At 40.0% G+C, this 19,686-nt stretch overlaps 2 protein-coding genes across 3 annotated transcripts; one reads left to right on the forward strand and one right to left on the reverse strand.

The window, feature by feature from the left end:
- The first annotated feature begins 178 nt into the window (after nt 1-178).
- lsm11 (LSM11, U7 small nuclear RNA associated) lies at nt 179-2,338 on the forward strand. Its single transcript, XM_030739866.1, has 4 exons — nt 179-704; nt 1,159-1,298; nt 1,406-1,489; nt 1,815-2,338. The coding sequence occupies exons 1-4, from the start codon at nt 254-256 to the stop codon at nt 2,163-2,165; spliced, it is 1,026 nt and encodes a 341-aa protein (XP_030595726.1). The 5' UTR covers nt 179-253; the 3' UTR covers nt 2,166-2,338.
- A 3,914-nt stretch (nt 2,339-6,252) lies between these two features.
- clint1a (clathrin interactor 1a) lies at nt 6,253-18,597 on the reverse strand. 2 transcript variants are annotated; one of them, XR_004020468.1, is made up of 13 exons: nt 18,390-18,597; nt 14,597-14,701; nt 13,355-13,451; nt 12,827-12,935; nt 12,304-12,468; nt 11,964-12,138; nt 11,525-11,744; nt 11,352-11,448; nt 10,722-10,787; nt 9,936-10,240; nt 8,726-8,927; nt 8,189-8,601; nt 6,253-7,144 (listed from the first exon to the last, which is right to left on the reverse strand). XR_004020468.1 is itself a non-coding variant. In XM_030739516.1 (12 exons), the coding sequence occupies exons 1-12, from the start codon at nt 18,428-18,430 to the stop codon at nt 8,279-8,281; spliced, it is 1,905 nt and encodes a 634-aa protein (XP_030595376.1). In that variant the 5' UTR covers nt 18,431-18,597; the 3' UTR covers nt 6,253-8,278. The 2 variants fall into 2 exon arrangements, 1 of the variants encoding a protein (XP_030595376.1); XM_030739516.1 differs by having other exon boundaries at nt 6,253-8,601.
- Nucleotides 18,598-19,686: the final 1,089 nt, after the last annotated feature.

The raw sequence follows: 19,686 nt of genomic DNA on the forward strand, positions 1-19,686 counted from the left end.
CACGCTGTCTTAATTTTCAAATATTTTTTGGAGGCTCCATGGAATAATTTGTTACAGAATTTCTTAAAGAAACTATCCAAACATAATTTGTTTTCTAGCGCCATCTCGTGACAAAAAAAAAAAAGAAAAAAAAAACTAAACTGTAAGCAGTACGTCTAAGAGGTTATGGGATTTGTAGTCCAGTTGCTTAACTCGACGAAATACCCAGAGTTCCTCGCTTCACTTAGTGTGCACTCTTGCGGTTGTTTTGAACATGGAGGAGAGGGAAAGAAGAAGTGTAAAATCAGACAGCAGAGAGACGGTATCAGCACCCACCGGGAGCACGACCTCATCGCCGGATCTGGAGGCTGGCAGCAAAGATGACGCAGATCAAACAAACGTCTGCTCCGATAAGTTTGACCCACTCTTGGCCTTGTACTCACCGACCGTGCAGCTTCCCTTCCCCAACATCAAGTGCTTCAACAACGTGGCCGAGTATGAGAGCTTTTTGAAGGGTGGCCGCGGAAGAGCCAAACCGGAGAATGTGGAGAAAAGGCAGCGAAAGGCTATGAGAGGGGTGGTGGACCCGGAGCGCATCGAGAGACTGAAGAAGCTCATGGTGAATAACCCGGTGTCTGAGTCAGAGGAGGGAGAGAGCAGCAGCGGCACGACGCGGAGGAAGAGGAGGCAGAAACCCGTGAAAAATGTCCTGACGAGAATGCCCCGTAGGTTCAGCTCCCATCACTGCATGTGTTGGAGACCCTGGAAAGCTGCCCTGAGCCGCTGTAAATCATATCGGAGAGACTACATTAATGTGTTTTTCTTTATTAAAATAGGCCAAGAACTTTCAAACTACTCCAAATAAAGCTGTAAAATTAAATTAAAAAGATAAAAAATTAAATTAAGATAGACTACCAGAAGAGGCAGACTTGCTTCAGTACTAGTTGACAGGTTTCCAGCTGTGGCCTATGTTTACACGACCCTTTTCTTTTTGCCCCCCAGTGAAAGCAGCACCATTTGTTATCTTCACCTTGTCTTTCTGCATTTCCACATACTAGTCATATTTTTAGCATTCCTTCCTTTTTTAAACCCTTTCCCTCTGGTTTTAGATGAGTTCCTTGTATGATTTATTATGATTTGTGGAGGCAGTTCTGTGACCTGCTTGTCCTGTGTTGTCAGTATGTAAAGGCAGTCCTTTGGGGGAGCTCTACCGCTGCGTTGAGGAGAGGGTAAGAGTCAAAGTTCACATCAGGACTTTCAAAGGTCTGAGGGGAGTGTGCGCCGGCTTTGTTGTGGCCTTCGACAAGTTCTGGAATATGGTACATGATCCCATGCATGTTGTGTTCTTAGTAATATATAACCCAACATGGTTAAAATACACATTTAATTTGGCCTTTCACCATTGGTTGTTATCTCTTGTTGGCAGGCACTGGTGGATGTAGATGAAACATACAGAGAGCCTCTATTTGGAGAGGCTTTCTACCATGAGAAAGCTCTCACTACTACACGGGTAATGGATGAGTTTTTATTCTATATATGTCTAAAATATTATCCTACACTTTTATAAGTAAAGCTAAAAACCTTTAGAGGTTTCTAGTGACTGCTTGTAATTGGAGTTGATAGCAGGAAGAAAAACTATTGCTGGTTTAAGTTGTAAATGGTATGGTGTTTATATATATATATATATATATATATATATATATATATATATATATATATATATATATATATATATATATAGCACTCTTCCACCCTTACTGAGCACCCAGAGCGCTTGTATGTGGTTCAGTTTCATGAAAATCTTAAGAATTATCACCAAATTTTTGTTTGCGCAGCTTTTTGAGAAGCTACGTCTCCAGGACAACTCTGAAGGTGCTGAGTCGGTGAAGAAGCGGCAAACCCAGGATGAAGCCAGCGAGCCTGCAGATCCTAAAACGACTCCAAAAAGCCGTTCTTCCTCTTCTCAGCTCGCTGGCGTGGGAGGAGATGGCAGGACAGCAGAATCAAAGCTGTCAGAAGGTGTTGAAACCAGAAAGGATGCACACAAAACATCGCACGTGGCCCAGAGTCTACAGGCTCATCAGAAGAAGGAAACCAAGACGTACGGCAAGGTCCACACGCGCCACATCAACCAGCTTTTCATCCGCGGCGAGAATGTCATCCTGGTTAACCCACAGCCTCTCTGATCTTTATTCTCTCTATTTAAAAAAAAAAAAGTTTGAACATCTGCACTAACAGGTGTAAAAATACTGACAGATTAGAGATTCAGAGGAATCACAGACTGGCATGGTATATCATATTGATATGGAGGTTTGTCTCTGGCCCACCAGAGAAATGATCTTGCTTTTGATAAATAAAAGCTTCTCAGTTGTAATTATAGTAATGTGTGTGTGTGTGTTTTATTCTTTAGGGGTTTTTTTGTCACCCAGTAAAGAAAAGCCCGCGTTATGGCTGTTTCCCAGCAGGTGGCAGCATAAACACATTCGAGCCATCTGCAGCCATTGTCATCTCAAAGAGCTTGTCCCTTTATGTTGCATTTCCCCGTTAGTTTGAATGGGAATGACAGCGCAGTCTCAGCGGACTTCATAAATGCATTATGAATAATTGAGTTTGTGAAGCTCGAGATTGCAGATGGCACTCAAAAGCTGTCATTTGTCTTGACGTCTTAGATTGCTTTTACTCTTTAATGGGCACATTACCCATAAAAGCACGATTTACTGCATCTCTTAGAAGTTGTAAAGATGTTGCTTTTTTTTTCCCTTTTCAAATGACAGAGGTTAGGTTCGGATGATGAGTGGCACAGAATGACTGTCGCTGCAATGTTTCTGGGTCTGCGTCAGTTTTATTTCTGCATTTTTGTTACTCTTAATTTGACTGTAGAGAGACTGACCCGCTTTCCATATGTTTTATGTCATAAGTGGGGCATATTCTATGAGTAGGTGAGCTTTTATTCATTTACTGTATATACTGTTACTTTTCAGATAATGTATCAGAATATTATTAGTGTAGCCCATTTAAAAGCCTCTCCAGAGAGGGGAAAATGGGGTCAATTGTTTAATGCAAGCAGTGTTTTAGCTGTGTTTGTCACAAAAGTGTGTTCCAACAAACCTCGATGCAGTGTGAGCAGGGCACGGCACTGATTGTGTGGTCTAATTGTGGCAACAACTGCAGCATCTGTCTCTTGCGTGTGTTATACCAGAGTAATCAGGCCATCACTCGCACTGGGAGACACTATAAACTTCACAAGTAAAATAATCCAGCGCTTCTCCAACTATGAGACCAAAAAGCTTTTGTAGCATTCTTTAAGTCCTAATAGTCTGTAAAAGTGTAGAAGGTTCAAAGCCTGTGGTGAGTTCAGAAACTGCAGTTTGTCCACTGCTTTCTTGATTTGGTCTCGTGTTCTTTATCAGCATTTTTCAGCCACGGGTGCATTTGCAGGAACTAGTTGGGTAAGTGAGAAAATTAGCTCAACTAATCAGAAAATATAAAAGTACAATTAATTAAAGAATTAAGTGGACCGCAACTGGTTTCAGAAGAAAAGTTACTTAATCAGCAATAATGACACACAGAAGAGCCAGGTGGCCAAATGGTCAAAAAGTAATAAACTCGCCAGCTAAAATCAGAGCTACAGTTAAAATAGTTAAGGATGAATAAACAGTTGAAATACAATACTGTGCAAGAGTCTTGAGACACCTGTCATCTCTTTATATTTCACCAGGGGAAAAGGGAAACAGGTGCTGCAATTTATCAAAATATGCATGCATACATGGAAATACAGTATATAAGGCAAATACAGAGTTTGTCCCGGCTCTGGGGAAGCCAATCCATGACTGATAATGTTCCATGGTGTGTTTTTCTATCCAGGTATGCTTTTACTGCAGTGGTAGTGTGTTTAGGACCATTGTTACTCTAAAAAATGAAGCCATTGCCAATCAGATCCCTTCCAGATGGTATTGCATCTGGTGGCTCAAAATCTAATGATTCTAATGATGTCTGTATAGATTCCCCAGTCATCCAGGTTATGGTAGTCCCAAGAGCTTGAAAAAAAGGTGACTGGACTTCTTATTTTTAAGAGGCTTCTTCAATACTGAAACCAAAAAGTGGGGAGTCCCTGGTATTTAAACTCTAGTAAGGGATGTCCCCTTTGGAGGTGGTTGTTGGCTATTAATCATGTGCATCACATGAGCCAAGGTGTGAAAAAAAAATGCGTGAATCATTACCACCGGGGTGAAACCACTGTGAGACCTTGCCCCACCCTATCATGTGACCTATTGAGGTCACCTGAACTAAGGTCTGAGTAGGGGTTGAGGTGCCTGGGAAGGGATCTTAGGACTACATTGAAGGTGGGTGACAGCTGGTGTTGTAAGCCACCACCTTTGTTCAGTGATGGTTGTTCACAGTGGACATAGCTTCTTTCACTCCTCTTTTAAATCATCTGTCTTCCTGGTCCAAAATGTGAACATGGGCATTCTTAAAAGAGTGTCCTTTATCCTTTAGATGCAGATGTACAGCTGAGTCTTGTCTTGTTGAGGTGGCTCTTCTAACAATATATTTCTGAGTTCATACTGGCTGAAATGCAGCTCCAAACCATGACAGATCCTCCACCGTATTTTATACACTCCCCTCCAAAAGTATTGAACCAGTGAGGCCAATCCCTTTATTTTTGGTGTAGACTGAAAACATTTGACATTAAAAGATGAATATGAGGCAAAAGATCAATGTCTCAGCTTTTATTTTCAGGTATTTACATCTGAATCTGCTACACAGTTCAGAAGATAGCACCTTTTGTCTGAATCCATCCATTTTTCTTATGAGCAAAAGTATTGGAACACGTGGCTGACAGGTGTGTTTTGCTGCCCAGGTGTGTCCTATAACATTGATTATTCAAACAATAAATAGTGCTGAATGTCTACGCTTGGTTTCAGATTTGGGTTTTGCCCATGCATTATAGTTTGAGGAGTAACCGTGAAGCTGAGAGAAGATGGGAAACCAATCAGAGCCACTGGACAAACATTGGCCATCGCCAGTACAACCGTCTGCAATGTCCTGAAGAAGGAAGTTGTCCCTGGTGTACTAACAGATGTTAAACAGGTGGACCAAGAAAACAACAGCAGTTGATAGTTGCTGTAAAGAAAGACCCTAAAGCAACTGTTGGTGAAATCAGCAACAACCTCCAGAGGGCAGGAGTGAAGGTGTCACAATCTACTGTTTGCAGAAGACATCATGAACAAAAGTACAGAAGCTTCACCAGAAGATGCAAAACACTAATTAGCAAGAATAAGACCAGGCTGGAATTTGCCAAGAAGTACAGAGACAATCCTCAGAAATTCTGGGACAAAGTTTTATGGACTGAGGAGACAAAGATGAACCTTTACCAATGTGATGGGAAGGTTAAAGTTTGGAGAAGAAAATAAAAAAAAAAAAGCAAACTAACTGCTCATGATCCCAAACGTACATGCTCATCTGTGAAACATGGTGGAGGTAATATCATGGCTTGGACTTGCATGGCTTCTTCTGGGATGGGCTCATTAATCTTCATTGATGATGGCAGCAGAAGATCCCAAAGAAACTCTTTCAAAGACCTTCAGAACTATTGCTCAAGCCCTTTTTACAAAATTTGAAACAAAATATAAATGACTTTTGCACAGTGCTGCATATCACTAACTAAATTGAGAAATACCTGTAAGAAACTCATTAAACAGTTAGCCATGAGTGATTAATGGTTAGCTAAGTGTGTAATAGTTAAAAGTAAACGGTAAGCTGAACAAAGTGCAGACATGAAAAAATAGCTAATTTTTAAAAAGGTAATAAAAAAAAATGGTTAAAAAGCTCAAATAAATGGATGTTAAAATATAGGCTATAGCTCACTCTGATAAATGCACAGCTCAGACTAAACTGGCCTAAATTAAAAACTGACAGCTGGACTGGGTAAAAAGCTCATTTAAACACTATCAGCTTTTATATCAGCGTTACATAAGATATTAAAGAGTTGGAGGGGTACTTGAGTCCATCTGGCCTGCAGGGGCACATCAGACAAAAAGTGTTGGGGATCACTGTTGTTACCTGCACTGCAATGTGTCTGGCAGTGTGCAGCTGCTCGCTTTGATTTAATGACAGTCTTTTGTACAGTGTTCTGTTATGGGGCTCAAATTAAACTCGCATCAAGGAAATGTAATTTCCAAGCCAAGTGCAGATGCTTCACTTTTGCTGCTTGAAGCAGTTTTGAATGAGGCTAATGACACAACACACCAAATAACACACACCATTAACAAATTTCAATCAACTGTTTAATGTTGTAGATAAAGAATCTCGATATGTAAATCAAATCAAAATGGGAATAACGCAAAATTTCATTTTCTATAAGGATTTTCATGTTTTTACATTTGCATATACTAGTGTTTCACAATCCCATTTTAGAGACGACCGAGAGGATTTAAAGTAGAAAACAAAATGCATAAAACAAACCTCTAGATATATATTAGAAAAAACAGCAAACAGATTTTGGTCATTTTAATGCTTCAGACACCGATGCAAGGCTACTATGTGTTAGTGTGCTCAGCCTCATGAGCCCTTGGGGAGGGGGGAGTAGGAAAGCACAACTTAAATCCTCCTGAGGCTGCAAAATCCACTGCCTCCTCCTCTGGTCAGTGAATTATTTATCTCAGCGTTGACATGCCAAAAAAAAATTGTCAGGCAGTCAAGATTCAATTTTGATTATCACTCATCACAAGGATCAGGAGGTGACTATCGGCAGGCACTTGAACCGCTGAAATGCAATGTTGTGTACATCTATAGTGTAACAGCAGGATGGGACTGTTCATGATGTGCTACCAGATGACACAAATGCATCCAACCAACATACTGGGTATGTACAATCTGCACCACAGCAGGTAAAAGTGCTTCCTCTCACACAATCTCCTGTACCTAATAAGTCGCTAAACACACAGAGTCAGACTGGTGGCAGTTATGATGGAAAATCTTTTCAGGATTTCTGCTTTAATGTGCAACATTAAATCAATACGGAAGGCATCATGCACCAAAATGCACTGATGAACACCTAACAGACAGATGCATTTTACAATCTTAACAGTCTGAATCAACACTTGAGGTCTGAATGAATTTCTTGGTGTTTTGTAGCTCTGAAGCTCTCACTGGCCTGAACAGACTGAAAAACAACAACAACAAAAAAGTTGCATCAGATGAACAAAACAGAACTAGTGAAACAACTGCATCTCCTATCTGTACAGACAGTACACTTGGCTTGAGGCATAGGCATGTTTGTACCGAGAACAAAACCTCCATCCTCAAAGCTAACTTCAACACTGCACAGTCACATTGTCGCCTTCAAAGAGGTTAACTGAAGGGAAAAGGCAAAGGTCTTTCAGGCACTCTGTACCCCTGTATGAGGCTTTTCTACCTACTGATTATCTCATTTGGATGCTAACTGATTATAATATTTCTCAGAAGAAAAATATATAGATATATATATACCAATAAGAAAGGCAGCAAATGATGGTCTTGAAGGAGTAATTCCTCAAATTAATTTATAGCTTTGACTACAAAATTAATTACTCCAGCTGTAGGCACATTTGGAGTGTGGATACAAAGAGAAGGAGTCAGTGTGCTTTGTTATAGTTCTTAAATCATATCAGATTTGGTCTGCACGATGCAATTCTTCACATTGTCACCACCTCTTATATATGAGCTTCATAAATTATTATTTCGGCTCCAGATTTCTATTTACATGTCAAGGAAAGAGCAAGAACACACACACAAAAAGAGGTAACTTGACATTCTTCAATGTATGTTAGAAAGTTAAAATGGCAGATTAAGTTATCCAAATGTATCATTCAGTAAAGTTATTGACAATGTATAGCAAAGAAAAAGGAAAAAAAATGCAGCTATTAATTGATATTTTTTTGCTATTCTGGTGATTTCACTTGATTGAGGTTATAAAGCAAATCCCCCGACATTCTCTCAGTGGCACTTTCTTCTTCTTTTTGCTCACTGATTTACAACTAACCTACTAAGGCACACTATCCTCAGTGTGTCCGACCACGAACCCAGACCTGACAGATCATTGGTTCAAACAACAAATACGCACACACGCACATACACACACTCATTCAATTAGATTCAAATCACTATATTACTATAGAAAAGAGATTGCAGGGTGTTGGTATTATGATAATTGACATTATTCAAGTACTCTTTGTTTGCAGCTCTTAACAATCCTTCACCAGTGGACGGAGAGGGAGACTGCCACTGCTCCTCTGATAATCTTTGCTCTCCAGTTCCATCACTTTCCAAAATTTCCAAAGTCAGCAAAGGCATCTTGTTTGGGCTGTTGGACCATTGCAGGGTTCATTCCCATTCCCATTCCACCAGGCATCCCCATTGTCATACCTCCCTGTGGCATTCTCATGTTCAAACCACCCTGATGCATCCCCATGTTCATCCCCATCCCCATCATGCCCTGATTGGGGGCCATGCCCATTCCCATACCCATTCCCATGCCAGCACCGGGGTGCATCATGGGATTAACAGGAGGTCGGACAGCTGTAGATCCAAGACTCATATTGGAAAATCCCTGGGAGAGCATGTTAGGAGGTGCCTGGTTGCCTAGAAAAAAAACAAAACAAAAAAACAAAAAAAAAAAAAATCACATTGTAAAATGATTTAAGGAAAAACCCTGATTATGGCATTGTTACTATTCATGTCACATCTGAAGTACTGATTTTCTCACCTTGTTGAAGGGTGTTGAGACTGGGCTGGCTAGGTTTGGGGGGATGCATCCCAGGGCCCAGGAAGTCCAGGCTGATATTAACTGAGGGATCTGACCAGGTGGATGGAAGAGATGCTTTGGCTCCTGCACCTTGAGATGACACTCCCTGCTGTACAGGCTGAAGGGGCTGTGGTTGTAGAGGACCCCCCATCATCTGGAGGGGCTGGCAAAGACAAAGATGCAGGAACAATTTACCAAAAAAAAAAAAAAAAAGCTCGTCTGTGCCAAATCCATAATAAAATTAAAAGATGCAGTTTTTTTTTCATAATAATTCAAGGCTCCAAACCTTTTGCATGACCCACTTAACCTCAACAGAGGGAATTCTGAGTCCCTTTCTTAACTCAATAAAAACATTATCTAAAATAGAGGAAATGGAAGAGGTGAATGTCTTCTCACTGAAACTGTTTTTTTTTTCCTTTTAAAGTAGGTCAACACCCTTTTTACATGAAAATACAGTCGACATATGCAAGCTTTTCTTGGATTTTTAATGTTTTTGTGACTCAAATCTCATTTTTCCTCATTCTGTGTCAGTAAAATGAGGAGTGGGTGGTTATGGGAAAGTCTCAGGGGAGGATGAGCATCTGGAGTGGCTGCGCGTTAACTCTCCACCATCATGCTTGTCCTCTGTCTTTCAATCACATGAAGTATGTCTCCACACAAGAAAGTCAAGGAGCAGTGTTAAAAGTGGGAGTAAGAGGACAACCGGAAGGATTTGAACCTCAGTGATATTAGTTATCTAGCTTGTCAAGTCTGTTTGACACTGATCTATTACACACTTGGTATTTGAGCATGGCATGTGAAGGAAATTTTTTCACAGCACTTGTTTTTGAAGGCCAAGATCAAATAAGCAAGTAGTAAAAAAAATATAAACAAATTAAATTAACAAAAATGTGCTTAACTCAGCTTATTAACAAGATCTAAAAATAATGCTGACCAAAACCAGATCCAATCACTCAAACATCCTTGGAAAGCCAGCAATGTCTCATATCCTATGATTCATATACATCACATTTATCTGTAGCTTTAGAAAATTTCATCCATTTCAACCCATAACTAGACATTTTGTTTCCACCTGTATTCTATTTATGCCTGATATGAGTCTTGTAATGATATGTATAGCAATCAATAATTTAGAAAGAATGTATGTATGCATGAGTGCAATCATGCATACCTGTGACTTAGACTGTGGTAGGACTGTGGTGGTCATGTTCTGTGTGCTGCTCATGTTAAAGCTGAGGCTCTGAGAGGCAGTGAGGGACTGTGTTGGCGCCATCAAGTCAAACAGGCTTGCTGAGGCAAGACCAGAGCCAGAAGCTGGGGCCGGGGCAGCGACTGGCATGGCAGCAGAAGGACCTGCTGTCATGGCACTGAAAAGGTCATTTCCACTAATGTCGGCAGTCTGAGCAGGTGCTGGCATCTGACCTCCAGGAAAAGCATTCCATTCGCCAAAGTCTCCATTGGTGCTGGACGCCGGTGCTGCAGGAACATTCACAAAAAACAGTTGCATGAATGACTTTATTTGCCGTCCAAATAGTGAGATTTGTGTAAATGACTGAAAGAGTCAGGAAACAAAAGTCATACGTCTGAACCTGTTGTGGCAGCAAACAAAAAGTTAATCTTAACTTAGGCCAGGTTAGCTTTATCGAGGACATTCTCAGTGACCACTGGTGGAACATTTTAAATTTTTATTGAACTGGCCTGAGCTGTTGCCTCTCTCCCTCTCTCAGTCTCTCATTCTTCTCCACCCCCACCAACTTCTTCCTCTGTCCCTGTCTCCTTGTCATCCATAACAGGAGTTGATGTGTGTCTGTTCTTATTATGCAGAGCAGGTAGCAGGCTCCATATGGCCAGGGCTCCCTCCCAGAATCTCTCTGAATATTCTAGTGGCATGGCTGCAACAGGACAGCATACACATGCACACACCACCACCAACAACAACAAAACTTTTAAAACCAACCTGATCCAGAGGACAGTCCAGCAGAGGCAGCAGGTGAGGAGAAGTCAGCAAACCCACCGATCAGGTCTGCATTGAGAAACAAATAATTTTAAACAAGTGAGCTCCAGGTGTCATTTTGACATAGTTAGCATTCCTTCAGTGTCAGAAGTGTGGGAGGGAGCGGAGGGGGAAGCAGTGAATAGGTGGAGGGGACCAAACATCTGTTCAGTGCTTCTGCCCTCCCCATTCACTGGGGACTCCTCCAAAAACATCTGGTGCACTTAGTTCCTATACATCAACCCCCCCCCCCACAAAAAAAAAAAAATGAGAAGCTGCTATCAGCAGCTGGGCACCACACTTCCAGCCGAGTCTAGTGTGTTTCTGCAGTCACAGTGGAGTTTCTTCTTTGTGGTACTGTAACACTGAACTAAAAACGCTATTCCTGGATTTACTGGTGTGTCACAACTGCAGAGACTAGAAGGTAAATTTTTCATTTTTTGGGCAGAGACTATCAGTTTCTCTAAGGATCCAGTCCAATTTGTCTACTGGAAGAAATGCAACTGATAATTTTCTCATCTATCTCCCCATACGATGGCAAACAAGTGTGTTTTACCAAACATCAGGTGTTTGTCAAAGTTAGTGACATTATACCTGTGGCAGCAGGCCGACTAGGTGCTGTGTCCACCATCAGTAGGTCAGCAAGGGCAGTATTGGATGGCTGAGGGGCTGCAGCTGCAGCCGGCTGGGTCTGAAATAATAAAACATATTTAATCCCATATCAATACAATCTTCTCATTTCATGTGCTCAAGACTGCTCTTGCTACCTGTTTGGCGGTAGTATCTGGGCTCTTGTCTCCTGTGTAGTGGGCTGCGGCCCCAAGGTCTACTTTCTTGGACGGTATCCCTCCTCTCTTTCGTGTTGCTGTTGTCTCTGTTGCTTGGACAATCTGTACACTCTTTGTGGTAACAGTCTCCTCTTCATCTTTGAACTCTTTCCCCTGCTGGCCATTGCGAGAGGATCGACCCCTGTCCTCCTCATTGTCACTGGGGACGAAATAATATGAGAATTAAGACGGCTAGATACGATCTTTGTACATATTATACCTATCAAGGAACACAAAGCGCTATGATCCCAAATAAATCTGTTCTTCAAATGCTTTTGTCTTAAACAGCAACAATAAGTTTTCCTTTTATTTGCATTTAGAACATGATTAGCACCTACAACTTAACATGGCATCAGATAGTAGGGTGGCAGTATCCTACCTGAATCGATCTGGTGAGTCGTCTCTGTCCTTCTTTCTAAACCTGCTTATGGTGTCGTCAATGGTGCTGCCAATTTTGTCACTGATTTCCCCCAATTTATCACTGAAGGGGAATGGCCCTTTTTTTTCCCAGTCATCATCCCACTTTTTATCACCGGAGTCATACCTGTCCCCCGCTAGTGGAAAAGGAGAAAAAAAAAAAAAATGAGGAATAGGATATCATACAGTATTTCCTGTTTTAAGGTTATATACTTAAAAACAAAGTGATCACATCAATCCCAGTTGCCCTTTCTCAACACCTCTATTTTTAGACTATTTTACTTGCACATCTGTGGACTTACAGAAACCTCGATATCCCATACTGTCTGAGGATACACCAATGTATTTGTCTTTGTTCTTCTTTGCCTTTTTCCGTTCTTCCCTGAGCCTGTCATCGTCCTGAACAAACTCCACCAGCTCCTTCACCTTCTGACGAACATTCACACCTTGGTCCTTCCCATTCTCATCTAGGAACGGAGTTTTATAGAGAAAGAACGACAAAAATCTCTTAATTTGGAACAGTAGTAGATTGAAGCCACACACAGGCAATGCATAATAAATACTGTGTCCTTTCTTGTAAACAAACCCTAAAATACACACGTGGTTTGGGACACTGAAAGCAGCTTTACACTAGCATGCTAAGAATTTGTGGACTAAGCACTTCTTAGGGCCTCCTTCTAGTCATTGCAGCTCACACTAAATCTGTTAAACATTACGATTCTGATGTACAGAGAACTTTTCACCTCATGACAGCAACATTCAGAAAACACACTGGTTAGCCATTCTGAGAAGATTCAAAAGGAAAAGACCAGAATGATCCCTTACCTACAAAATGGTAGCTTTCTAGTGACCGCAAGTCATACAGATGTTCTCTGGCACTTGTCACAACCCTTTCAGACCCATTCCTGATGAGATGGGCCAGCAGTAGTAGGGACTGGAGGGGGAGGGAGAAGGGGGAAAAAAAAAAAAAAAGACTTAAGATTAAATTTTTAACCTGAAGTTTGGAGTTATTCTGGTTTATTCAAGCAGTGATTTCAGTTTCAGATTTTAGTTTGTGTTTCAAACAATGTCTCTTGCTGCATGAAAACCATCAATATCTTATTTATAAAAAAGGTTAACTCAGTGTTAAAGGATTCCTGTTGATACCTGATACTTGCTTAAAAGTAAGGAGTAAGAATTTAAACCAAAGAAGTTAAACCAAGTTAAAATCAAATCTGTGTTCATTTTAGATAAGCAGGTCCAAAGTTTTACACAGAATCAAAAATGTTCTCAGCACTTAGTTCTTCGAGCCTTCTTTCACAATTACTGTAAGCACACGCGTTTGTGTCATGTTGTAACAGCACTGAGGCAGACCTTGTAGACTCTCCTCCAGTTCTTCTTGTTATCCCGCAGCATACGGGCCCACAGCATGTTCATCACCTCTGGGAACTGTTCATACATGAACGTGGCTCTGTTTATAAAAACATTCAGAGAGGGGGTGAAAAAAGAAAATTAAGACATTTTACTTTTACTGAAAAAATTATAATGCATGTAAACTAAGAACTACTTAATCCTTTAACCAAAGATTTGACCACACTTGTTATGCAATTAGACATGCACAAGAATAGCACGCACAAGAAAACCAGATGAAGTCAAACACTGATGTCCACTATTATTTCGCTTTGTATATCATAAATGATCAACAATGTATACTTGGGGGTTTAATGTTCTCACTGCAATTTTCTGCAGGAAGAAAAAGATTTGGAGAGGTTGAACAAGATTCTTGAACATCAGGAGCCATGTTTGCAAAAACTTCCTAAGGCTAAAAACAGCTCCTAACTGGCTGAGTCATGAGAAGCTTCTAAGCTCTGCGTCACTCCTAACTTCAGGGCTCGTAGGTTTTTGGCATAAGAAGAATTCACAAATATTTTTGGACTAAAAGAAAATTATGTAAGACATTTCAGATGCAGTTCAGAGGAGTCCTTAGTTACTGAAATGCTTCAAGTAATTTACAGCAATAATTAACTTTAATAAAAAAAAATCAAATTCTACTGTAGTTTCTTCATAAATGCTCTCACTCAGCTGTTAAAATTTCCAAACCAAAGTGCACTACATTAATGAGGTATGATTTTTTTTTATTAGCTGAAAATAAAGTGAATTTTTTTAATGAATGAACATCATTCTAAAACCTCCATTTATGAAAAACATCCTCCATCGAAAAAGTGATGCAAGTTATTAACTATAATTTAACTAAATCTACCACATCCCTATTAACCTAAAAAAAAATTAAATTGAAAATATCAAAAAAATATTTCCAGGATTCATCTAAAATAGAACAAAATTAACTGGCAATTCCAACACAAGAACACTATCTAGCCTTACATCCTGAGCTTTAATACACATTTCCCATTGCTCTATCATTTTCCAGTTTTCATGAGAGAAGGGGCTTCACATCCAGCAAAATCTGAATAGTCATAAAAGCAAATTTCCTGAGCTTTTTAAAAAAAAAAAAAAAAAGGGCTTAAAGGTAATCTTTCTGTGGTTTGCTTTTATTTACAGTACAACTTTGGTGCTTTACAGTGGGACACCTTAAAGGACACTGTATACTGTCCTTACCTAGAAATTTCACTCATGAGCTGTCCTGATGGTCCCCAGGGGTCATCATTGGTGGCTTCTCTGACCTTAGACTCCACCTCAGAGTAGTTCATCACGACATTGGTTCTACGATTTAAAAACAAAAAAAACAAAAAAAAAAAAACTTCACTGGATACATCAAACATTTGGCATTTCATCTCCAAGTATGGACCTACACCCCATGCCACCAAGACAAACAACAGAAACGATAGCAGAAAAATAATATAAAATCAGGGGCTAAAAGATGCTTAAGACAGCGATATCTATCCTTTTAAAGGCTAAAAGGAACACGTGTGCGCTCCATAACTGCCTGCCAAAGCAAACATGCACAATGCATCCAATGTAAACACATAAATGGAGGCTAAAATGGCACTGAATAAAGGAGCGGGGTGCTGTTTACATCAACTGCTTTGCATCGACTGTCAAAAGGTATACTTGTGTTTGTTTTTTTAGTAGAGATTTTTACCTCTATTTGTCTATTCCCCATTTGTGGAAGGGGATTTTATTCAACATGCTATTTGGTATGCATTCAGAAATAACTGGATGAACTGGTTATCCAGACAGTTCCTGCATTGTTTGCTTTATAAGAAGCAGTATAGCCACTATCCCAAAGTGCACGTGCGGCATAAAACTGAGCCACCTTCTGAGACCTGGGTGCATATTCACTTTAAGGTATTAACTTGGAAAAATGTGGTCGTTACAGGACTACAGAATTCAATAACCATACAGGCGTCATCTTTAAAATAAATAAGTCCTGCAGTAGCTTTAGCAAAAATGTGGCAAGGCAAATAAAGAATGTGAAACTTGTACGTTCTCATCCTCACTGCTGCCACATCAGCAATAAACTGCACAGGCCCTGAAAGGCAAAACAGATTTAATGGCACACAGTTAACAGGGATACACCCTCTGTGGTTTTCAGACAGGCTGCATTGCTACAAGCTGCAGGGTATGGTTAGAACTCTGACAACATACTCTCTTTTGTAAAATGTGGCCTAATCCATGAAAAGTATTTGAAAATTACCATGCCAGGCTCTTTTCACAGCTGATTAAAATCAGCCTCAGAGCTCAACTATGGATTACAGTAAACATTTACTGACAAGTCCCAGACGGACAGAGTGCAAACCTTCTTATTCCAAACACTTGGTTTTATCCAAGAGTTTGGAAAAATAGCCATAATTTTATAGTTCAGATTAATTTAGTTTTGAGCAGTCTGGTTACTCTATATGCTGTTATAGCTTTATATATCCAGTCTATGTCTAACTAGTTAGGGATAATGCAAAGCCTTGCCATGCATGAATGAAAGAAAAAAAAAAAAACAAACCCAAAGGTATTGATGCACTGATGCAACTGCTTATCTTTTTACAGAGGTGGCTGCTCTTCTAGATACCAGCCAGATAAAACGGAAGTTGTGATGCTCTCAGTGACAAACAATCACGCATATTTCCGCTGCTATACTGCTGAAACATTTCCCTTACTCATGAGTGCAACTGCACTTTACTTTTCATATGAGTGTTGCTTTTACTCATTACGACAATATTTCAAAAAAATAAAATACACCTAATCCTCCCGCCTTAGAAACCGATCTAATTAATCAGTGAGAAACAATGTGTTGTATTTTGGCAGGGTCAGTCTCAATGACTTGAGTTTGACGACACATGGCATGAAAATAAAAAGGTCAAAGCAGGTTACCATCTTCAGATGCCTAGAGACATAAGCTCTTTCACCACTCACAATTTCAAATAAAGCCGGACTGGAATGAAGGTGCACTCATACAAATAACCCCCTTTCTGTCTATCAATTTAATTTCAAAAGTTTAAATAAAAACAGTCCAGAAGCATCAGAAAATAAAATATAAATCAACTATTTGTACAATACTGCATGATAGTGTTATTTATATAACATTAAGTTTGGTAAATAATTTAGATAGTTGTGTGTAGATAAATGCATGTGCATCACGATCATTCACCATTTTTCAAGTTGTGGCATGTTCTCCACCTAAATTCTTTGAAATCTGGAGTTCCAGACCCCTCCCCCCCCCCCCCCCCCCCCCCCCAAACAAATATAAAACATGCTGCAAGAGGTCACACACCGAGGGGAGTCAAGTGCATCCACAGGATTGCATTCTTGGCTAGACTTAAGAACACGCTATTGTCTGGCTGTGCACAATAAACCACTAAACCCTTTAAAAGAAAAAAAAAAAATTGTGCAATAGCTTACAATAGCCTTTCAATGCAGTCACCAGCTGAAAATAAACCAGTAGCCAAGGCAGAACAAAACATGTTGAAGAAACCCTAAGGTGTTGGTTAGCTCTTTGATAAAGTGATAAAGCTTTGACCAACACGCCCATTAAACTATGCAAAAACTCACCAGAGGTGCAAAAACGATAATGTGCTAGCCTCACTTCACTGAAGGGATCGAATCTGATCCTGTCAGTGAAATGATCAAATTTAGCATTTGGCCTATGAGCTCGATATCCACCAACAAGTTACAAAACACAGGATATGACTGGTCACTCATTAATAAATGCTTTGCTGTGGCTCTTAGATTTCACAATATAGTGAGAGGTTTACTGAGTGAAGCAAGGTTTTTATAGTTACCTAAAGCAAAAAATACAAAACACACTCAATAAAAGTAAAATCAACTCAAATAATTATGTATACTAAAAAAACAAAACAAACAAAAACAAGAGGCTAAAATTAAAATACACACAAAGGGTCTTAGACTGTGGTCAAAATTCTCAACACATACAACAAACTTTAAAACACACTAGTACTTAAATTTACTGGTAAATGGTTGTCTACATGACTGTGAATCAACTGCCTTTACAAAGTGTAAAAGCAGTTTTTATTAAGGGAGTTTTATTGTAATACACACTCTGGCCTTCTTGCCCCCGAAAAATACGCCTCAGAGTCCGACTGAGTGATAATAATAATAATAACAACGTTATTATACACCAAATTAAAGCTAAACATTTCCAATACAAGTTTTACATAAAAAAAAAAAAAAAACACACATTGGAAGACAACGGAAATTAAATAAATAAATAACACTGGACATTTGGCTACTTTGATGTTTTAATTTGCAGTGTTTGCTAGCTCCACTGGCAGGCTGGGACGTCAATTCTGGTGGAAAATCCCAGATAATCCAACCAAGCGTTGTACTGTAAAGCTTTGAAGATCAACAACTAACTTAACGTACAGTACAACTCAGAGTGCTATACACTCAACAACCACAACGCTGAGTGTAACTTAGCTACAAGTGTCATGACGATCGTCAAGCATTTCTACCCTTAATTAAGTTATTAAAATAAACTTCCTGGCAGTGGCAGCTAAACAGCGGTTAGATGACACGTTTGTTACGCAAAACTGAAAAACATCCAGCTTTTTATTGTTCAGCCTGGGAGCTGTCAAACTAGCTTAGCTGGCTAGCCTAGTCGGCTAGCCACCCACCCTGTCAACGAGCTACATAATTAGCTTGTTAGCCAGGCGAGTTAGCTTGCACTCTCGGAGAAGACGAACAAGCGACACTCGCGGTCAAACCACAACATTTTAACTACAATGTAAAAGAACGACAATGAAAAAAACAACTGTAAAAAATACGGGACACCCACACTTAAAACAGCATTTATAAAAGTCAGTTAACTAACTCGCTAGTAGCATACAGGCTAGCTAACTTGTAAGAGTGACGTGACGTCAAAGTTTTGGGTACGTGTCTCTTTCAAACAGGTGAAACTACAAGCACAAATAACTTCTAAATGTGAGTAGCAGATACTCACGCTTTGTCAACCAGCTCCCTAACTTTCCACATGTTCAGCATCTTGGCTCCGTGAACGGGGGCTTAACGCCTCGGCAAAAGCCTTTACTTCAAGCGAACACCGACACCAAACCTTGAACTATGGAAAGTAAACTATTCTTCACCTCTCTTTCAAGACAGGAGGCGCACACGCACCAACAGGCAGTCAGGAAAGGTTACTACGGGAAATGCCCGTGCTACGTCATCAAGACTGCGTGAAGCAGCGTGGGAATTGTAGTTTATAGGTCGTGTTCAGACACCATCGTATATGATGATCATATAAGAACATTAACCATCATATAAAGCTAGAGATTGAGCCGTCACAAATGACTCATAGTTATTACTGACTATGGGGATATAAAAATAATGGGAAAAACGTTATAGGGGGTTGACATTTTTTCTGCTGACCCCATAGAATAAGGACTTCTTACTGAATTTGACAAAATGTTAAATTTAACAGTAAGAAATAAAATAAGAATCCTAAGACCCCATATTAAAAGTTCTTCAGCCACATATAGATTGACATTTTGTGCATTGTGTGTTTCTATAGCTCTTGTGCTTTCAGATCATAGCCATTAAGCTTCACGGGAAGTTGAGGCAAGATGCATTATGCTGCATTATTGCAGTGTTGTGATAGTAGTGACAAAAGTTTTTTTTTTTTTTTCTCTTAGAGAGCACTGACTACTAAACTATTCCAGTTCCTTAAAAAAACAAACAAAAATTCAAAAGCAAACATGCAGATGAAACTAAATGTAAGAGATCCTTTAATATATCTTCTAATATTAGATATTTTATACTGTCGAATACTGATATCTCCAAAACATGTCATATTGTTCAGGATCACCATTTCAATAATATGTTTTTTTTCCTCAGTTTATTATTCATTGCAATTTAAAGCAAAATTCACTTGTGTTTACCTCACACAGCTTGCTGCACATATGAGAAGCCTGTTCTTTTTTGTCCAAATGAACTCCAGCTTCACCAAAACTGTGGTCTGCATCACAGACAGCAGGTCACCCGCCCCATGTGTTCACCATCCCTCCTCATCTGGCATTCAGGCATGCTACAGTGACCCAGTGATGCTGTCTGACAGGCCAGGCAGGGCACTGGCTGTTTGTGTCAATCCAGATCAATCACTCCCTCTTCTGGACAGACAACGTCATCAACGTGCAGAAAGGTCACTGAGTGTGCTCAAGCCAGGCCTGATGTGGAGTGCAGGGAGGTCAGCGTAGCAAGTGAACACCCTCAAATGACTGTGTAACGTATTAAAAAGACATGGT

The sequence above is a fragment of the Archocentrus centrarchus genome, chromosome 10 (genome assembly GCF_007364275.1).
Source record: "Archocentrus centrarchus isolate MPI-CPG fArcCen1 chromosome 10, fArcCen1, whole genome shotgun sequence".
Lineage (NCBI taxonomy): Eukaryota > Metazoa > Chordata > Actinopteri > Cichliformes > Cichlidae > Archocentrus > Archocentrus centrarchus.